The following is a 21,069-nucleotide window of genomic DNA, read 5'->3' on the forward strand; positions in this document are numbered from 1 at the left end:
ACTTGGAAAGTACAAAGCAGTTTAAAAGTTACTATCCTCATCATTTATAAACTAATGGTTCTTGTATGTTTGTAGTTCTATGTGGCCAAGGCTTAAATTAGTAGGAAGGTAGGAAATTTCAGAGACATTACTGAAATTATGCAGGCTCCAGACACCTGACACCACTTCTCACAGTACTAAGAAGTTAATATTTTTCTACCTCACCCAATTCCCACAAAAATAACATCCTAGATTTGTAGAAAAGTAAAATCAAGAGAATATTCTGTTGAGTATGTTACATACACAAATAGACTCATTATCAGGAATGTAACTTTATTTTTGTTAACAAACAAAACAGATTCACCCTGCGAAGAGCCCTGCACCTGTGAGCAGCAGCAGCAGCCACAAGGCCGTATTGGACGAAGTACCTCAAGCAAAATCAAAACCACATTTTAAAAAGGTGTTATTTTAAAGGATGAACACAGATTATAAAAATGACATTTCTACAATTTCATTCCTTCACTGTTAGTAAGAGGGAAAAAAGGTTTAATACTTATGCAACATGGGTGCCTGCAACAAATATTCACACCACCTCACTGGGTTTGCTAAGGGAAAACAGCTGAGGTACAGCTTCATAATGTAATTTTTAGTGCTTTATATTATTTTTGGATATTTGGAATCAATCAACTGAAAAGAAAAAACTTCTCATTTTCCTTAGCTTAGACAAAGCCTGCAGTTCTATGTCCCTAGGAATCCATTCACAATATTCTAGAACATTGAGGGCATGATTCACAGGATCGTCACAATAACCCTCTTCCTAAAACAGATTAGATCTCCCCGTAATAAACAGAAAGGTCAATCATGAAAACAGAATAGGATCTGATTTAAATTCTCACACAGGAAGTCTAATGCTATTCTCTGGGTAGAGAGGCTAAGACTAGCTGTCAGAAATGACGTAATGGCAATACGTAGTGTTTGTAAGAATTTCAGGATTCAAATGGAATGAGAAGTTTATAATAACTGCACAGAGAAGTGTTCCTTTGTACGTTAGCCACACTGAGCGCCCAAGGCGCAGCCTACAGCGAGGGGCGGAGCTGGACCTGCAGTCGGATTCTCCAGGCCGCACTGGGCGCTCCCTCGGAAGCCCTGAGGAACGTCCAGTCTTCACCAGGAGGGAGGGACGGTAACTGAAGCTCCATTTTTAAACAATGACAAGAACAAAAGGAAGAATATAAAATACTAGTATAATGAACATTTAGATAGCACTAAACAGCATGATTTCACACAGTTGTATGCTTTCACCAGTTTTCCTTAAAAAACAACCAGCAGTTCCTGGGCTTTTAGATGTTTTCTTTGTAAAAATAACCAGCATCCTTCGCATGGTCATGCCGAGGCCGCAGCCACCGCGCCCGATGCCCATCAGTCGGTGCAGGCCTCCGACGCGTGGCGAGGCTGTGTGCGGGTGGCCAGCCCTGAGCCTCCGGGACTAGACCAGGACCGCCTGGGCTACCTCCTTGATCGTGGCCGCAGCTTTCTCCAGCTCCTCTTCCGTCTGCTCCACGGTGACCACCACCCTGATGCTGCGAGATGGGGAAGGAGACAAAACGCCCCCTGCTCAGCCTGCCGCCTGTTCTCACCATGACAGCAGGTGCGGGTGGGGCAGGGCCCTGGGTCCTGCAGGCCCCAAACATCTGACACCACCTGTCACAGGAGCTCGTGGCTCCTGCCTGAACGGCTAGTGTGTCTACTCCACGTGACCTGGCAGGGGGCTCCGCCCAGCAACACCAGAAAACCGGTCTTTATTACGTAAACGACTGCTTCAGCAGTCCCAGACCCCAGGCCAAAGTTCCAATTAATGGACTGTCTGGTTGCTCCTGGTGTAATTCAGTAAGTCATGTGGAAGCTCTACAATACTTTGCAGCAAGGCAAACATTTTCAAATTGGCAGAAAATTGAAGACAAATAGCTCCTCTGAGCAGTTCTACCTCTGTCCCCTACAAACATCTACTGTATCGACTGGACACATTTGCTGAGCTGCACTGTGCTGGGCATGGAGCCCAGGGCATAAGGCCAACACGGCCCCTGTCCTGACACTCAGTCACACCTCTGCCTGGGCGCAGCGAGGAAGGAGGGCAGCGTCCTAAGGGTGCTTTGTGAGCTGTTGCTGGGGGCCTGCAGACCCAGCGCACCGTCTCTGGCTCCCATGTACGAGGCCCCCCGGGATGGCTCCAAGCTCGTTCCTGCTGCTGCCTTTCACGCCTGAGCTCTGGCTCCCACCTGCACCCGGGGGCGCCATGCCACGTACACTCTACTCCCTCTGGAAGGCTCCATGCCCACCAGGCTGTCTGACATATTCGATTTTCTGGGCTCAGCTTACACGTCAGCTGCTCTCGGAAGCCCAAGTCCCTCCCAGGCCTACTTCTCTGTGACCTCACTGACCCCATGCCGTGCCCTGCAAACCATGCCTCAGCGTCTCCCTCCTTCACTGCACTGGACGCGGACGGGGCGGGGCGGGGGGGAGGGGGGGTGTTGTGTTAAACCAGGAGTCCAGGCGCATCCCCACGCTGGCTTCCGCCCCTCCGATCCCGCCACTGCTGTTTGCCTGGGTTCTATAAGGGGGAGGACACTGCCGCACACCGTGTGCTGTGAGGGTGGGAAGTACCTGCCATCTCAGTTCTTGGGACCTCAGACATTTCTCAGTCAACTAGGAGGGCATTGTGAGTCCTGGGGGCTTTTCAGTTAAAATGTGAAAACATCTAGTTTGAAAACAGACAAGAGCTGATGTACTCTATTTTAATGATAAACATTCTTCCTCGCCCTTTCAAAAACTTCAAACCATGACACATCTCACCCAGATGTTAGAGAAGGAACAAAAGTGAGGCCATACTTCAACGTCTACCAACCTTGGAGGCGGGAGGCACTTCTCTTCTCTCTCCAGGTAGCGTGCCTGGGTGAGGGCGATGCTCCGGTCCATGCACTGCAGGAAGAGGGCAGTCAGCCACAGCAGGCGCAAGGGGCACCCCTGTGGCAGGTCTGGCGCCCGGTCCGATGCCAACGGCTGGAGACCAGTGAGGGCAGCACCGTACGCGGAGCCCTCCACCACCCACCACGGCGGAGCCCGCGTGGCCGGCAGGACTTAAAGATATGGCGGGAGCCACCAGAGCCGGAGCGTTAGGTCGACTTCATTGACATGTACACGGCCACGGCAGCTGGCAGTCATTTCAGACAAAGCAGAGTTGGGACAGGGGCACGTGCCAGCAAAGCCCGCAGGATGGGCTGGGCCTGGCGCCAGCAGAGAGAGGGCTCGGAGCTCAGCTCTCTGACCGCCTGCTCCCCCTGGCCAGTGCCCGGCCCGCCAGGCGGCTGCACACGTCTGAGGCCGCTCTCCAGGCCGCCGTCACCTGCTGACACTTTGGAACTGGAAACACAATCTATCAAAACGAAGGCATAACGAATCAGAGGAAGGGAGTGCGTTACCGTGGTTTCTTCTTTGGGGTGACGAAAGCGTTTGGAGTCGAGTCAGACTTGTGAAAAAGCGCACGTGGCGGCACAAGGAGTGACCTGTGCGTGGCGGCCAGGCAGCCGCAGGAGGGGCATTCTCTAAGTGGCAGGGCAGGGTTTCTGAGGGGCAATGGCACGGGCTGATCTGTGTCCAGAAGTGGACACCTGCCCGGCTGCCCCCAGCCTGGCTAGTAAGAAGCATCCAACCCACCTCAGTGTGTACAGACCAACTCGACAAACCCTGTTAGTTCTACAAAGCTTAAGGCTCACAGCTCCGGTCTCCTGTCCCTCAGGCACTGGGAAGAGGGGGGAGGGCGGGACCACCGGCCCTGAGGTGGAACCTGTGGCGAGGCACCCACGTGAGAGCTCTGCCCGCCTCCCACATGCGCGTGGCAGACAGTGCCGTCCCCAGAGCCCGCCCTGCTCCCTTGCCCACCCACCGTGGCTGGAAGACAGCCCGCCAGGCTCTCTGCTAGAGGGCGATCTTGCCGCCCTCCCTCCCGTCTTGTCTCTGCAGGGACAGCGAGATACACAGCCGGAGTGGGGCTCTGGTCCCGGCCTGAGGGAAGGCCCATGTCCCGCACGCACACGTGCAGAGAACGGCGCCATGAACCCCAACGCGGTTCCAGGCCCATTCTGCAGCGGCGACTCCTGCCTGGGAAGCTAACTCACCGCACAGGAAGGCCCTGTGATCGCACTGACCGCCTGGCTTGTCCCTTCGGCTGGTGTTTAAGCTAGAACCTGCTTTGGTATCACGGGTGCTGTCACTCCTCCTGTCTGTACACTTATAACAACACCGAGGCAGGCACTGGCTGACAGGACGCTGGTCCCTTGAGAGCCTGTCTTTTTCACGTCTGTGGAGCTGTCTGACCGGAGGGGACAGCTATGACACTGCCTCCCTCGGCAGGTGAGAGCACTCCAGCTTCATCAGGGATCTCATGTTCCGTGTCTGGTGAGACCGTTTTTTAAGAGGACTGACCCCAGATGGCCAGATTGCAGGAAGCTGCCCAGGAACCTGTGGTTCCAGGTGATGTGGTACACACACCGCAGGACGCAGGACGTCTGAGGCAAGCCGTGAGCCAGAGGTGGCCGCACTGCGCCCATCCTGAGCAGCCACACGGCAGCCATCACACTCGCTGATGCCGGGCGGAGGGATGCGGAGAGAGCAGGTGGAGAATAGCGTGCAGCTCGTCTCACTCCCGTGTGTGCTCCTGATGGAAGTGCAAGGCATGCAGGCTCCGGAGCCGCAGGGCCCCTGGGCATTTCTGCGGGGAGCAGCATGGAGGGAAGTGGGGGCGGGGTAGGGGGCTGCTGAACAGAAAAGGGCAAGTGGTCTTCCCCAGGGGTCTCTTCTTGGTTAGTAACCGAGTTACAATTGGTAGTAAACTGCCTCTCAGACATTAAATACATTGACACCCAACTTAGCCATGGCTACCAAGTGGCCTTCCGTTACGAGGTCACTATGGCCTGTTTCTGAGCGATGCTGGGATTCACCCTGACAGTCAGCTGTCCAGTGCTGCCTGGGGTCACTACACACCATGCGGCCCCACCACGTGTAAGAAAGCCTGGTGCTGTACATGGTGAGCAAAAGGGTTTTCTGGAAGGTTAGTGACTCAGTAGAAGCAAGAGTATTTTACATGTGAATACAATGTGGCCCAGAACACAGCGTCCTCAGTGCAAGCTGAAACCACCAGCGGCGTGAGCTGTCCCTGTCAGACATGCTAGACTCAATTGGGGACGAGCACCATTCCGTGAGGGGGACCACACTCTTCCATTCCCCCTACCCCGGGGCAAAGAGAGCTGTGAAATGACAGAAAAGGCTGCTCGGGTCAGGGAGGCGTGGGGCAAGCAGAACCGCTGGGGGGCTGGCACTCACCTGCCGGACGATCTCCTGCAGCAGCTTGGCGTCCTGCTCACGGGACCCAGTGCTGGCTTCCAGTTGCAGGTGGAAGGCTGGGGACAGGGCCTCCCCCACCACTTTCAGCCCAGAAATGCTGGAGGGGAGACAAGCACAGTCAGAGCCCCACCCCTGCCAGCTCGGCGTCTCCACACAAGTCACTGCCCACGGTCTGCACTAGTGCACGCCACTCACACTGACTGTTACAGGAACCTCCGGAGGGGGGATTCCGGTTCAACCAAAGTCAAATGCATGCTCTGGCAGTGCTCGCAGGCCAGAACCCCGCCTCGCGCTCCTGCGAGCGGGCTGGGAGGAAGGACCCGGCTGCTGGACACCTCTGGGTCACATGTCACAGGTTCAGGTGGCCCCTCCTCAGGTGTCTCCTCATGGGTCCTGAGCCCCTTGGCCTCCGCCCTGCTGTTTCCTCTCCTCACCTGCTCTCTCCCACCCTCTGGTGGCCAGCGCTGGTCGCTCCTGGTCTCAGCTGTCACTCCCAGTGCAGGGAGGGGCTGCACCATCATGCTCTACACCAGTGGTTCTCAACCTTCCTAATGCCATGACCCTTTAATACAGTTCCTTGTGTTGTGGTGACCCCCAACCATAAAATTATTTTTGTTGCTACTTCATAACTGTAATTTTGCTACTGTAAACAATGTATAATTACATATGTGTTTTCTGATGGTCTTAGGCGACCCCTGTGAAAGGTTGAGAACCGCTGCTCTACACCAAGCATGTCAAACTTGCGGCCCACAACGAATATTTTTGCGGCCCAGCCAATATAACAGTATGTAAGAATGTTTTAATAAAAATTTCATAACTTAATTTTTACAATATCCTGTTATACGTAATCCTATCTAATAATAGATAAACATGGTAATTGACCGTACCTTCGATATGCCTCCATTGGCTAATCAGCGCAATATGCAAATTAACCAACAAAGATGGCGGCTAATTTGCATACTGCAGGCAGGGCGGGACAGCGCAGGGGCCAGCGCCAGCCGCCATCCCAGGCTGCAGGCTGACCCCAGAAGCCCCAGAAGCCAGTGATCGGGGGGAGATGGGGGTCCCCTGTGTCAGGCCTGGGCAAGGGGCCGATCTGGCGATCGGAGGGTGATGGAGGTCGACACCTCTGGTTGAGGCGTCAGGCCTGAGCGGGGGGCGGAGCCGGCAATCGGAGGGGGTCCACTGCCCAGGCCTGACGCCTGGGCCAGAGGCATCAGGCCTGGGTGGGGTCCGAGCCGGTGATCAGGGGGATGTGGGAGTCCCCTGCCCAGGCCTGAAGCCTGGGCCAGAGGCGTCAGGCCTGGGCGGGGGGCGGAGCTGGCAATCGGAGGGGTCTGGGGGTCCCCTGACCAGGCCTGATGCCTCTGGCCGAGGCGTCAGGCCTGGGCGAGGGGCCAATCTGGCGATTGGAGGGAGATGGGGGTCCCCTGTCCAGGCCTGACGCCTGGGCCAGAGGCGTCAGGCCTGGGGCAGGGGGGGTGGTGGAGGGGGGTCCAAGCCGGCGATTGGTGTGAACTACAGAGGAAACACCTTTTCTGACTGCTCATTGGCTAAGCTCCCTGTATGCCACTGGTAACATTCTTAGTAACTTGGGTAATAAGAATCCAAAAAGGTGATCTAGGTTTTTCACCACACTCCTGGCTAAAAAAACGAAGGTCCACTGCTGGAGGGCTAAGAAATGTCATATTCTGCCCCAGCCGGTTTGGCTCAGTGGATAATGCCTTGGCCTGCCAATGGCAGGGTCTGAGTTCAATTCTAACCAAGGGCATGTATCTAGGTTGCAGGCTCCTCCCTGGCCAGGGCCCAGGTCAGGACTCACGCACGAGGCAACCAATCAAAGTGTTCCTCTCACTTTGATGTTTCTGTCTTTCCCTTTCTCTTCCACATTCCCTAAAAATCAATGGAAACATATCCTCAGGTGAGGATAAAAAAAATAATAAAGAAATCCTATATAATAAAAGGCTAATATGCAAATCGACCGAACAACAGAATGACTGGTTGCTATGACGTACACTGACCAACAGGGGGCAGATGCTCAATGCAGGAGCTGCCCCCTGGTGGTCAGTACACTCCCACAGGGGGAGTGCCACCCAGCCAGAAGCCGGGTTCACGGCTGTCGAGCACAGCGGCAGTGGTGGGAGCCTCTCCCACCTCCACCTGCAGCGCTAAGGATATCTGCTCCCCCGAGGGCTCCTGGACTGCAAGAGGGCGCAGGCCAGGCTGAGGGACCCCCCTGAGTGCACAAATTTCGTGCACTGGGCCTCTAGTTGTTATATGAAAGACACATCTTGAAAATGCCTAAAGAAAGTTGTCATTTTTTTCATGGTGAAGGGACTGGAATCTGCGTTGATGAAAAAACCTTTCTGGCTGCAGTGACTGGCAGTGGCTGCAGCAGCAGGGTGATGGGGCTGGTGCCTTCCCCTGATCAGCCCGGTCACCTCCCACAAAGGGAGGCCAGACTGCGGCTTAGGCCCTATCCCCAAGGGGAGCAGGGAGAGGGCCTAAGCCATCACTAGGACATCCCCTGATGGCTCCCAGTATGTGAGAGGGGGCAGGCTGGGCTGAGGGACATGCCCCCCCAGTGCTCAAATTTTGTGCACCGGGCCCCTAGTTATTTTTTTTTTTAAATATATTTTATTGATTTTTTACAGAGAGGAAGGGAGAGGAATAGAGAGTTAGAAACATCGATGAGAGAGAAACATTGATCAGCTGCCTCCTGCACACCCCCTACTGGGGATGTGCCTGCAACCAAGGTACACGCCCTTGACCGGAATCGAACCTGGGACCCTTGAGTCCGCAGGCCGACGCTCTATCCACTGAGTCAAACCGGTCAGGGCGAGGGCCCCTAGTTAATAATAATGAACTACAATGTTTGCTAATGACTGGTTACTATAATCGTGTTGCATTCATTTCCCTTACACGCCTTACGTGCAGGCACACCATCTCTCTCCACTAATACTAGCAGTGAATATTTTAGCAGCTGATTGCCACGTCATTAGTCTTAGACTGACTTGTTTGGTGTGCGCAATAGGAAATATTTTGCTTTTGGAGAACAAGAAAAATAGGTTTATTTCCATTATGCTTATTAATTTGTGCAGTTATTCAGTGTTTGGTATGTTAATGTTCAAGAAAAAATATTAATTTTTATAAAAACGTTCAGTTATTTTATGTTAACGATGAATCATTTATTTCAGCCCTTTGTATTCAACACGTCTCTATTGAAATAAACCTATGTTTCTATGAAAATTGAAGCTTTTATTTTTTTGCAGCCCACATAAACTTAAACCTTGTTTATTTGGCCCGTTAGCCTTTGAGTTCGACATGCATGGTCTACACTACTGTCTCCTTCCCTCCTCGACTGCGCATCACCACTGGCAACACTGTGTCCTTGCTTATCATCTAAGTCTTTAGTCTGTACCTCATCTTTAATCTCATAAATTACAGGAAGAATTGCTGACATTGACAATGGTATAATCTGACTACCAGCAATATGTTTTGATTGAAAAGTGTCCTTATTTGCATGTTTAATTTTAAATTTTACTTGAGCTAACACTTCTGTTCCTCCTTCTTAGGAAACCTCTCTCAGGGAGAATGGTTTTAAGGGTGATTTTGACCCATCTCCTGGTACCAATGGTAATGCATGTTTATGTGACACTAGAAGCCTGGTGCATGCTTCAGCCCTGCCTGCACCCTCTCATAATCCGGGACCCCGCACTCCTAACCGCTTGCCTGCCTGCCTCACCCCTAACCACTCTGCCTTCCTGCCTGATCGCCCCTAACCACTCTACCTGCCTGCCTGATCGCCCCTAACCACTCGCCTGCCTGCCTGATCGCCCCTAATTGCTCGCCTACCTGCCTGATTGCCCCTAACCACCTCTGCCGTGGCCCCCGCCACCGTGGCTTCGTCGGAAAGGAGGTCTGTCTGGAAGGTCGTTCAGTTGTCTGGTCTAATTAGCATATTACACTTTTATTATTATAGATTAGGCTAAGCACCTTGGATTGCTCTCATTCATTTTGTTTCACCCGAAAAGACTTATCCTTCCCTCAGAATTAAGTGAGCACAGAAAGCACCTGTAGCATGCCTGATTCCTCAGACAGGTTAGGACTCCACAGCTTTTACTAGTAGCCTGTCCACCACACGCCACGCAGCATGCGCCCTGCTGGAAGGAACCTGCCCGGCCTCAAACCTCCCTGCACATTACTGAACTGCCTCCTTTCTTTGAATGTCACGCGCCATGCTATGACTTCTCAATGAGCCAGGCTGCAAACTGGAATCATCGAGTCTTAGAATCTAGGGCTTCTGGAGAGTGGAGAACCTTCTAGATTAGTTTTCTTTATTGATGTACAAGCAAAATAATATGCGTTCAAAACCCATATCCTATGTGAACTCCAAATGTGTTAAACTTGTCCATAAGAAAGTACCAACTGTTTTTAGGTCATATATTCTCAGGGGGACTTTAATGAAAAGGCCTGGGTTTTCCGTAATACACACAGGACACCTACAGCCCACCTGAGCCCGTGCTTCAAACAAAGGGCTCCCTCACCCAGCAGGTGGGCAGGCTGCTGGGAGAAGGAAACGCAGTGCCCTTTCTCTGGCTGCCACGACTGAAGAGCAGATGAAAGTGTAATTAAAACCACGTGGACACAGAATTATAGCCTGAGCTCAGAAGCTTAAAAACTTGTTTCAGGGCCTATTCAACTTTTTAAATAAAATTCTCGAAAGCATATTATTTTATCAAAATGTTTAAATACTAAGCACTGGCTAGGTGCCAGGACAGAGCAGTCAGCCTTTCAGACGAGGCCCGTGCGTGCCCCCAGCCTGGGGAGGGCTGGACACAGTGTCTGTTGGAACGCAGCCACTCGTGTCCCAGGATCAGACGAGCACAGGCTGCTGCCTTCCCCCAGGTGCGCAGCCTCTGAGACGAGGAGGAGGATCGCTGATTAGAGGGGACTCACAAAATTACATGGAAGTGACCCCGCATCACTGCCTTAGAGACTATTTATCTTTACTGGAAAATAAATAAAACCAGTAACCTAAATTCAAGAAGCTAAAAAAAGGGTAAGAATAAATTCCAAGAAGGCAAAAAAACTAGAAAGAAATCAATGAAAAAAAAAGGGAAATATGATAAAAACAGAAACAAAATTAAATTTAAAGAAAATGAGCTAGGCAAATTTCTGGAAAGTTTACCATAAAAATGCAAAATAAAGAAACATGAAATATAATGAGGAAATAATGCAGACACAGAGATTACCACGGACTAAACCCAATACAAAGGCCCAAGGCTGGAGAACCTTAGGGGGGACCTGGTCTTACACAATGGCTTCAAAACGCAGGGAAGGTGGAAACACTGTTCCTTCATTTACTGAGGCTACCAGAACGAAAGGTTGGTACAAAAAAGATAATAGGACTATTTATTTATTTATTTAAATTATTGGGGTGACAGTGTATGTTTCAAGCATACAATTCTATAAAACATCATTTATATATTGCATTGTTTTCTCCACCCCCAGTCAAGTCTCCTTCTACCACCACTTATCTCCCCTTTACCCCCTCCGACCTCCCCCCACCCCCTTTCCCTCTGTCACCTTACTGATGTCTGTGTCCATGAGTCTTTCTTTTTTTTTTGCTTAATCCCTTCACCCTTCTCACCTGGCCCCCTACCCTCTACCCGACAGCTGTCAGTCTGTGCTCTGTATCCATGGGTCTGTCTCCACTTTGTTAGTTTATATTGTTCACTAGATTCACATGTGAGTGAGATCATACGGTACTTGTCTTTCTCTGACTGGGTTATTTCACTTAGCATAATATTCCCCAGGTCCATTTAAATTACAATTATGGATATAAAAATTCAAATGAAAATACAAGCTAACTAAATATATTAGTGTAGAAACTTACTGCAATTGAGTAGGAGTTTAGTCAGAAATGCAAGGGAGGCCTACCATCAGAAACTACAGCATGGGGAAGCCCTGGGGCGGAGCAGGGCTGTATGGGAGGGGGCAAAGAGGGAGGAAAAGGGAGACATCTGTAATACTGTCAACAATAAGTAAGTAAATAAATAAATAAATAAATATCAGTGCAATTCAGCATGAGACAAATCTATAATTTTTAAAAAGTCTCCAAATCTAGGAATAATTTGAAAAAGGCCACCCACCAAAACCCTATTGTATGATGTTTTATATTGAATAAAGAAAACACTTTTATACTGGCAATGAGAAGGATGTTTGCTACAACTGCCTGTTCAGTAGACCCAGAGCAATGCAATAAAAGAAGAAAAATAATTAAAATTATTAAAGGATTACGAAGAGAAAAAACATTATCTACACTAATAATAGAGGAATATGCAAATTGTCCGGGACACTGTCACAGTAACGACCAAACAGCAGGCCACGTGAGGCGACCACGCCAGCAGGGGGGTGAGAGACAACCAAACGAATAAACAAGCTGGCTGCGTGGGGTGACGAGGCCAGCAGAGGGACAGTTGGGGGAGACCAGGTTGGCAGGGGGGCAGTTGAGGGCGACCAGGCCAGCAGGGAGGGCAGTGAGGGGTGACCAGGCCAGTGGGGGGGGGGGGGGAGCAGTTAAGGGCAACCAGGCCAACAGAGGAGTGCAGTTAGGGGCAACCAGGCCAGCAGGGGGGCAGTAAGGGGCGACCAGGTTGGCGGGGGGCAGTAAGGAACGACCAGGTCGGTGGGGGGCGGGGGGGTGGGGCAGTTAGAGGCGATCAGGCAGGCAGGCAGGCAGGTGAGCAGTTAGGAGCCAGCAGTCCCTGATAGTGAGAGGGATCCCAGATTGGAGAGGGCGCAGGCTGGGCTGAGGGAACCCCCTTCCCGTGCACGAATTTCATGCACCAGGCCTCCAGTAGCAGATAATAGGATTTCTATGTGCATCATCACAACAGACTGAAAAGAACTACTAGAATTTAAGATTAGAGAAAAGAACTACTGCTGAATGTAAGATTAGTTTAGAGAAAACAAGAACATTCTTGTAAGTCAGCAATAGTTAAACAATATAGCCCTAGCTGATTTGGCTCAGTGGATAGAGCGTCAGCCTGCGGACTGCAGGGTCCCGGGTTTGATTCCAGTCAAGGGCATGAACCTTGGTTGCAGGCTCCTCCCGACTTGGGCCCTGGTGAGGGCACGTGCAGGAGGCAACCAATAGATGTGTTTGTCTCACATCGATATTTCTCTCTGTCTTTCCCTCTCTCTTCCACTTTCTAAAAATCAATGGAAAAATATCCTCGGGTGATAATTAAAAAGAAAATATAAAAGAAAAACAATCCTATTTATAATAGAAATAAAATCATCAGGATACCTACAAATTACCTTTAACAGTCCATAAGATAAAAAAGCTTTAGAGAAAAATTTTAAATTTCCATTAAAGGACACAAAGGAAAATCCAAATTAAGTGGATACAAATACACTCCACATTAATCAAAACATTTAATGCAATTACAATTAAAATTCTAATAATTATTTTTGGTGAAACTTGAACTTATTTTAAAACTTATATGGTGATTTGTGCTCACTCTGGCAGCACATATACCAAAAGTTATACAGTGATAAAAACAGATAGTAATTAAAACAGCCTGAGGATTGAACAAATAAACCAATGAAGGAGAAAAGATGGCTAAAAACCAGATTCAGGTACAAGTGAGACACTGGTATATGACAGAGACCAACCAGTGAAGAAAGGAGGTGGTGTTTTTATAAACTGACTGTGCGAACATCAAAACAAACTTCCTTCTCTTGACTCATTTTCTTCCTCCAGGCACCATCCTTTCTCTGTCTCTCTGAACAGCCCAACTCCTCAAAATTGTCATGTGACTGTGTCCCATCTCCCCCTCCCAGTCTCTCCGGATCCTGCTTCTGTCAGGCCTTTGCACCTGTTCCTCCCGACAGTGCTCAGCCTCCAGGCGGGAAACGAAGGCCCAGCTCGCAGCAGCGGGGACTTGTGGCCTGCGCCACTTTCTTCACTAGACTCTCCTCACTCTTTCTCAGTCTCCTTCTGGCTCCTGATCGCTTCACATGGAAATGCTTGAAATACTATTTATATGCAACTGACCCGAGGCCTCTCCCTTAAACTTAAGCGGCTAGATCTCCCAGACATCTGATGGCATTTCGAGCTTAACACAGCCACTGACAGTGCCCAACACACTGCCCCCAGCAGTCCTAACCATCTCGCTGACTAGCAACTCTGCTTAGTTACTCAGACCAAAAACCTTAAGCTCAAGCTTGCGTCTTCTCTTTCTCACTCACTGGAATATGAACTTCTGGCAAATCCAGCTTCAAACTCCATCCAAAATCCACTGCTGGTAGGAAGGCCAAAGTCACCGTCATCTTTTACATGCAGCACTGTACAACCTCTTCACTGGTCTCTTCACTGGTCCTCGCTACTGTAGAATATTATCTACTTCTTCACACAGCACAAGAGTGGCTTTGCTAAGATGCCTTCAGTCATGTCCTGCTGTAGAGGGCCCCCTAGGGAAGACACATGGGCATGCTTCCTAAAATATTGTCAGCTGAACCCAAGGTGACTGGCAGAGCCGAGCCTTGGATACACATCTTACCAAGATGGATGTGTTCTCAGCAGTGACTCTCATCTTTGCTGCCCAGGTGTCGGGAGTGGGTTTTATTATTGTAGAGCCAGCCAAGCACCAGGAATGAATAGGACCCTCCTTTCTCTGACTGGCAAGCCAGTTTTGACCCCAATCCCTGGCTTAGTGGCCAAGAGACACCAAGTGCCCCGCCCTGTGGGAGGGGCCCTGAGGTGAAGCCATGCCCTCGGGTTCCTGACTGCTCGTCAAGCCCACCAGCCGGCCAGCCCTTTACTGGCGTAACTTCCTGGTATTTGGGCTATAAAATAAACACGCTGCTTCAGTGCTGTCAGAAGAGGACAGCGGTCCCACCCGGCCCCAGCTTTTCCTTCTATTTTTGTGTCTTGTCTATTTCATTTCTCAATCCCCAGCGCCTCTACTTTGATAACCGGATCATTCTCTCCGTGCTAGACGCGGAAAAGAGAGGACCCCCCGCTATATCCTGCCATCTTTTGCTCAGAACCAGGCCACAGCTTCCTATCTGAGCCGGGTTCTTGTCACGGCCTCCAAGCCCTGCATGCCCTGGCCTTTCTCCCTCTTGCCACACTGGTGTCCTCGCTGTTTTATCTCCTGTTATCTCTAAATATCTGGGTACCTGTGTGATGTGCTCCCACACCTGCCTTACTGCGGGTTGGTCTGAGGTACCTGTGGAGTCCTCCACGTAGAACTACTCAGTAATAAGCCCTGGACGTGAGACCTGGAGCCCTAAAGAATGGGATACATTGGAGATGCAAATCCGTGAGTTGCCCACATAGAGGGGTCACGATGGAAGTCCAGGATGGAAGCACACAATCCTCCAAGGAGGTGCCGGAGGAAAGAGGAGCGTAGACGACGCCCTGAAGAGGAGGGTGCTAACAGAAAGGCTTCAAAGGCAACCATGAGGCGATTCAGAAGCAGAGGAAAACCGGTGCTGTCACAGAACCCAGAGAAGAGAGCCGCAAGGAGGAAAGCGGTCACTGTGCTGAAGGCTCCTGTGCTACGGGAGAGGAGCTCAGAAGACTGTGCCGGATGCAGCAACGAGGCAGTCAGTGTGGCCTCCAAGGGCACCGTCTGGGAGAAGCGTGTGAGCAGAGGCAGATTCAGGAGTTTCAAGTGTAGATGAGGGGCGAGGGCATGGAGATGAGCTACACGGAGAAGCAGAGTAGGCTAGCTGCCGGAGGTGAAGGAGAGGTCAGGGAAAGGAATGTACACTACAGAGAGGACAGTGTAGCTCAATGCTCATCACACGACTCAGGACGGGGAGGAGGCACACCAAAGCCACCCCTGCCTTTAGAAAGAGAGCTGTGATGCCTGGAGAACATTTCTTTGGCTGTAACACAAGGGGAGACGGGTTCAGAGCCCAGCAGTGCATGGGTTTGTTAGGAGAGGCGAGGGAGTTCCCAGTGAGAGCAGGAGGCATGGTTGCAGCTCAACGCAGATGGAGAGACAGAGGGGTAAACACACTGGAGAGAGGAAAAGGTGGCCAGGAGCTGGGGAGAGTGGAGGCCAGCCTTGCCAACGGAGCACAGCACCCTGCCAGCAGCAGAAGGCACCTGCTCCTGGGCTGACGGGACGCCCGGCTGTGCTGTGCTGTACGTTCACATTTCATCACCAGCGAGACTGGAAGCACACACACTGTGCCTCTCCACCATACATCATGCAAGAACTGCTGTTACGCTGAGGCAGACACACCCAAACGTGACTCACTCCTGCCCTCCTTTACCTGGCACAGCTGTGAGCTGCTCGCTTTTCACCTGGCCTTTTCTTTTACAAAAGTTTCTAGTTTCCATATCTGGCAACAGAGAGATGCCTTACATCACCAAAAGGGCAGGTTTCACCTTAGAAAAGGCAGGAAGAAACCCCCTGGGCACTGTGAGATCATGTTCTGTAAGACCAGAGATCTGCCTGAAACATCACCAGCCTCCATTTTCTCTCACTCGAGGAATCTTGAAGTTCTCGTGTCATTAAAACAAATAAGCCACTCATCAGGCTCACTCCAACTTCACTTGTTTCTTTTTCTATGAACTTGAAATACAGCTTAGTAATTTCCTAAGGCCTGCGGAGAGTACGCGCAGTCACCAACCTGCAGCACGTGCCGGCCGCTTGCTCCTACAGGCGTGGCATGCCCAGAGCTCGCTGACCACTCTGGCGGCTGCGCGCTCGGGCATGCGTTGTTTCTATCTTGTGCACTGCTAGCATATTTGATTATTGAGCTTGTATCACTCTTTAGAAAACAATCATGATTCCTTAAAATAACGACACAGCGGATGCTCTGGTTTCATGCATACAGACAGACAAATCTGAGTGAACTGAGGTTTTGGTTTCTTAGTTGCAATTCAGTCAAACTGACCCGAGCCTATCAAATATACTCCAAACTACAGAGACAACATTGAAAATTTTTCAGTAATTGTTTATATGTGGAGCAGGTAAACTTTAAGCTGGTTGAAAACAGAAAACTTACCCTTGTAAAGCTTTATGAATTCGTTTGCACTTTTCCTTCAACACTGCAAAAATACCTGGTGAAAAAAACATTCCTCAGTACAGGTGACCCTTGGACAATGCAAGGGTTAAAAAACCTGAATTAAAGATTTTTATAATATACTAGAGGCCTGGTGCATGAAATTCGTGCGGGGGTGGGGGTAGGGGGTGTCCCTCAGCCCAGCCTGCACCCTCTCCAATCTGGGACTCGTCGAGGGATGTCCGACTGCCCGTTTAGGCCCGATCCCACCGGGCAGTCGGACATCCCTCTCACAATCCAGGACTGCTGGCTCCCAACTGCTCGCCTGCCTGCCTGCCTGATTGCCCCTAACCGCTTCTGCCTGCCAGCCTGATTACCCCCTAACCACTCCCCTGCCAGCCTGATCACCCCCTAACCACTCCCCTGCCGGCCTGATTGACACATAATTGCTCCCCTGCCAGCCCGATTACCCCTAACTGCCCTCCCCTGCCGACCCAATCACCCCCAACTGCCCTCCCTGGCCGGCCATCTTTGACCACATGGGGGCGGCCATCTTGTGTGTTGGAGTGACAGTCAATTTGCATATTACCGCTTTATTAGATGGGCTATATAGTTTTACTTTATTTCATGGATAGATAGAAACATCAATGATGAGAATCATTGATTGGCTGCCTCCTGCACACCCTACCCTCACCTCACCAAGGATTGAGCCTGCAACCCGGGCATGTGCCCAGACTGGGAATCGAAACTTGACCTCTTGGTTCATAGGCTGACACTCAGCCACTGAGCAACACTGGCCAGGCTGAGTTTAACTTCTGACTTTTAAAAACTTAAGTTGTCCCTTGGCATTTGTGGGGAATACCAAAATCCGCAGATGCGTATGACATGGCACAGTTCAATGCACACAGTAGGACCTCAGCATCCTCAAATCAATGGAAGATGGTGCAGGTATTTATTGAAAAACATCACATACACATGGACCTGGGAAGTTCAAACCCATGTTGTTCAAGGTCAAGTACATATTTGGAAAATCTGGTATTACTAATCTAAAAATATTTTTTAAAGATCCATTTCAAGCCCCAGCTGGTTTGGCTCAGTGGATAGAGCATGGGCCTGCGGACTGAAGGGTCCCAGGTTTGATTCCGGTCAAGGGCACATGCCTGGATTACGGGCTTGAGCCCCAGTGGGGGGCATGCAGGAGGCAGCCAATCAATGATTCTCTCTCATCATTGATGTTTCTATCTCTCTCTCCCTCACCCTTCCTCTCTGAAATCAATAAAAGAAATATATTTTTTTAAAAAGATCCATTTCAAGTTCATCAATTTAAAATGCTGCAAATCCTTCCACATACTAACAACACAGACAGGCGGCCAGAAACGCCTCCGGAGGCCAAGCTTTCGTCCTTGGCACATACCGATACCTGTTCATCCTTCTTAGCAAATCTGGGATGACGTTTTCCACAGCAAAACAATGGCTCTTGTTCTTATCAAAATTCTACAAATAATTTGGCTAAGGATAAAAGGGTACCCAAGATATTTGTTACAGAAATATCAAATTGGTAAACAATCTGGTAAAAAATAGAGACTGTATGTAATAATTTTTATGATCTTTTCCTTGATATTTTCCATTTCCTCAAGAAAAACTGAAAAACTAAACTACCTGAGCAGGAGGCTGGAGGGCCAGGCCACCTGCCAGGCAGGTGTGGGAAAGTGCCCAGAAAACACTCATGGTTCCCAATTCTCTGAATTAAACCCAAAGTTGAAAATTTAGAAACTTAGAAAATTTGAAATTCAAGAAATACCAGGTTATGCCTATTTCTCAAATTCTGTTTCAGGCTTTGGTGAGGAGGCATGATCACAACCAAAGCCACATTTTAAATTCAGTTGATTTTAATGGTCGTAAACTAGAATCCAATTAATGATTTAAAAGCGGAAGGGAAATTAGACAGTCATAAAATTATATGTAACAAAAATTAGTAGCACACTTGGGCTAATTTCTAAAAAAAGAGATAAACAGACGACACAGGCCCAGCACTGCGCCCACCCACACGGGAAGCAGCGCTCCGCTCCAGCTTAGCTCCAGGATGGCAGACACAGGAGCACGCTGCCCTGCTCCTCTCCAGTCAGGCCGAGAGTGAGACTTAGCCCATAGGTGTCTGGCACATCATCTCCTCTAGCTAATTCCTCCAAAAAGCACATAGGACCAGGGCTAATGTAACCTGCAGTCTGACTTCCTGGGTTCGAAGATTATACCTGGATTCTCTTCCATAATGTTGAGGGCCTCAATGGCAGCAGCAGCTAACAAGGGCGGCAACGAGGCAGAAAAGCAGTATCCCTGACCGGATAGGCGCTGAGAAGAAACAAGTTAAAAACATAAATACGTTCCTCCCTCCCTCCCTCCCTTCCTCCCCCCTCCTCTCTCTCCCCTTTGCCCCTTCCTTCCACTCTCTCTAAATATCAATGGAGAAAATAACCTCAGGTGAGGATTAACAAAACAAAACAACAACAAAAAAATTGTGATTAACTGTGAATGAAATGTTAATTATAAGTCACATTTCGTGGTGACCAAGGAGGAGTTTTAGCTGCAGCTTGTTTTAGAAAGAACCTACCTGATGGTCGATTACAAAAGACCGGCCACAGCAGAAGCCCCCAATGGAAGCAAGTGCATTCTCCATGTTGGCACTGATGAGATCAATATCATCGATCTGCCAGAAAAGAGCGACCGTGTCAATTATTCCTCCATTAAAAACAGACTAATTTCAAGCCTAGTGAGATTTCAGCAATACTCATGTCAACACCTGGGCTCTACAAGCTACGTATGTGAAAACAGAGGACGGACACACACACAATCGATCGTTAAAAGAACGGACAGTTCAAAGCACTCCCGAAAGTGTTTCACTTTATCCCTTTTGCCACTTCATCATGAACGATTTACACACAATGCGAGGCAAATGCAACTGTTCCTAGAGCACAGATGCGGAACCCCGATCCAATGCTACCCGATGAACACAGCACAGACTCTATGACGCGCTTTGAGCTGGCAGCCTGCGGGGACCGACCCTCGTGGCTCTGTGAGGAGACACACCAGAGCGGTGGGCCCTGCACGTGCATGCACTGCCTGTGCTGTGAACCTGCCCAGCAGGATGGGACCGCGCATTTCCAGTATGAGGCATGTTCCAAAAAAGGAAAACTTACATTGATTCCAAAATGCTCAGTGACTCCTCGGCCATGCTCCCCCAGCACTCCAAACGAAAGGCTTTCCTCCAGAAAGATCCTGGCTTTGTATTTGTATTTTAACTGAACCTAAGTGTTAATAAGACAGAGCTTTACAAGTCTGATTAGGAGGAGCGAAGAGAACACCCTGGGAAGAACAAATTACCCTAACATGACAAGGGAGGAAAAGCATGCAGCTGCTCCTCAACACAGGTACATTCTTATCTGTGAACTGCCCACTTGCTGAAATGGAGCTGTAACCCCAAATCCGTCCTCCAGGCCCAGGGCAGAGCAGTGGGAACTCGAGTCACCTGACAAGCCCTTCCCAGCTGTGCTGCATAGGAGCGGCTTCAGCTCATACTGTAAGCAAGTGCTCTTTTCACAGTCTATTTATTGCCACATTTTCTTATATTCTGTGATTTTTGTTGGTGACCCTGTTGTCTAAAGTGGTCCCAGGTGGAGTGCCGAGTGCTGTTCTTCAGCGAGAGGCTGTGATGTGCCCCGTGGAGAAAACACGTGAGCTAGATGAGTTTCCTGCAGGTGGGAGTCACAGCGCTGTCGGCCAGAGCTCAACGCCGGTGAATCAACACTATCAATGAAAGAGGGTGTCTTTAAACAGAAACACACAAGATGAGGCTGGGACTCAAGGACTGAGGAGAAGGTGGTGAGCAGAGGCTTGCCGAGAACCAGCCTGTGTCTGCCCAGGAGCAACAGCTCACAGTCTGTAATTCAGTGCCTGCAGCAGGTTTACAGAACCTGAGTACCATCAGTAACGACAATCCACTGACTTGTGATGCTTCAAAATGTAATTTCTAAAAAAGTACAAGGTGAGCCATTATGAGTATAGACATATAACCTGTCAGTTAAGTACAGGTCTGATCACACAGACTCCTGGGGAAACGCACTCACTCTTCCCTCCCTCAGTGGCACTGTGTGTTTTAATTGTGGATCCATGTCATTTTTTAATGCAGAAAAAGATTTCCCCTTTCCTTTCAGGCTTAGAAGAAAGTCCTTTCCCATCAAGGTTTGGATGCGTATTGATCTGTATGTTCTTCTAAGCATTTTGTGTCTTTTATATTTTTGTTTACACTGTGGGAAGTTGGACATGTGCATGTTTGTTTATAGGTTTTTTTTATCCTCTAGAGTTTACCCCATATATGTACAGGATCAATTTCACAACTGAATTAAAATACAGAGATTATAAACCACTAAATTTTTATATATATAATATGAGAAGTTGACCTCTCAAACATTCCCATGACTCATGTATTTTGATTACTAAAGATTTAATTTTACGACCTTTTCACATTGTCTGGCCAGTGTGGCTCAACTGGGTGAGCATCGTCCCATGCACCAGGAGATCACCGGTTCAATTCCCAGTCAGGGCACACGCCCAGGTTATGGGCTTGACCCCCCGAGTAAGGAGTATGCAGTAGGCAGCCAATCA

At 49.6% G+C, this 21,069-nt stretch overlaps 1 protein-coding gene across 2 annotated transcripts in view; it reads right to left on the reverse strand.

Moving 5' to 3' along the window:
- Positions 1-295: 295 nt before the first annotated feature.
- The window catches only part of SPTLC1 (serine palmitoyltransferase long chain base subunit 1), a 104,137-nt gene continuing 83,363 nt past the window's right edge, over positions 296-21,069 (reverse strand). For both annotated transcript variants that reach the window (XM_070400903.1, XM_070400904.1), the window contains 7 exons: positions 19,605-19,712; positions 19,019-19,114; positions 18,663-18,759; positions 16,414-16,468; positions 5,356-5,473; positions 2,882-2,955; positions 296-1,559 (listed from right to left, as the gene is read on the reverse strand). In XM_070400903.1, coding sequence (XP_070257004.1) covers positions 1,466-1,559; positions 2,882-2,955; positions 5,356-5,473; positions 16,414-16,468; positions 18,663-18,759; positions 19,019-19,114; positions 19,605-19,712 — 642 coding nt within the window. In that variant the 3' untranslated portion in view covers positions 296-1,465. The remainder of the gene's footprint in view (positions 1,560-2,881; positions 2,956-5,355; positions 5,474-16,413; positions 16,469-18,662; positions 18,760-19,018; positions 19,115-19,604; positions 19,713-21,069) is intronic.

The sequence above is a fragment of the Myotis yumanensis genome, unplaced genomic scaffold (genome assembly GCF_028538775.1).
Source record: "Myotis yumanensis isolate MYYU_CA2020_CCGP unplaced genomic scaffold, mMyoYum1.0.hap1 SCAF_21, whole genome shotgun sequence".
NCBI lineage: Eukaryota > Metazoa > Chordata > Mammalia > Chiroptera > Vespertilionidae > Myotis > Myotis yumanensis.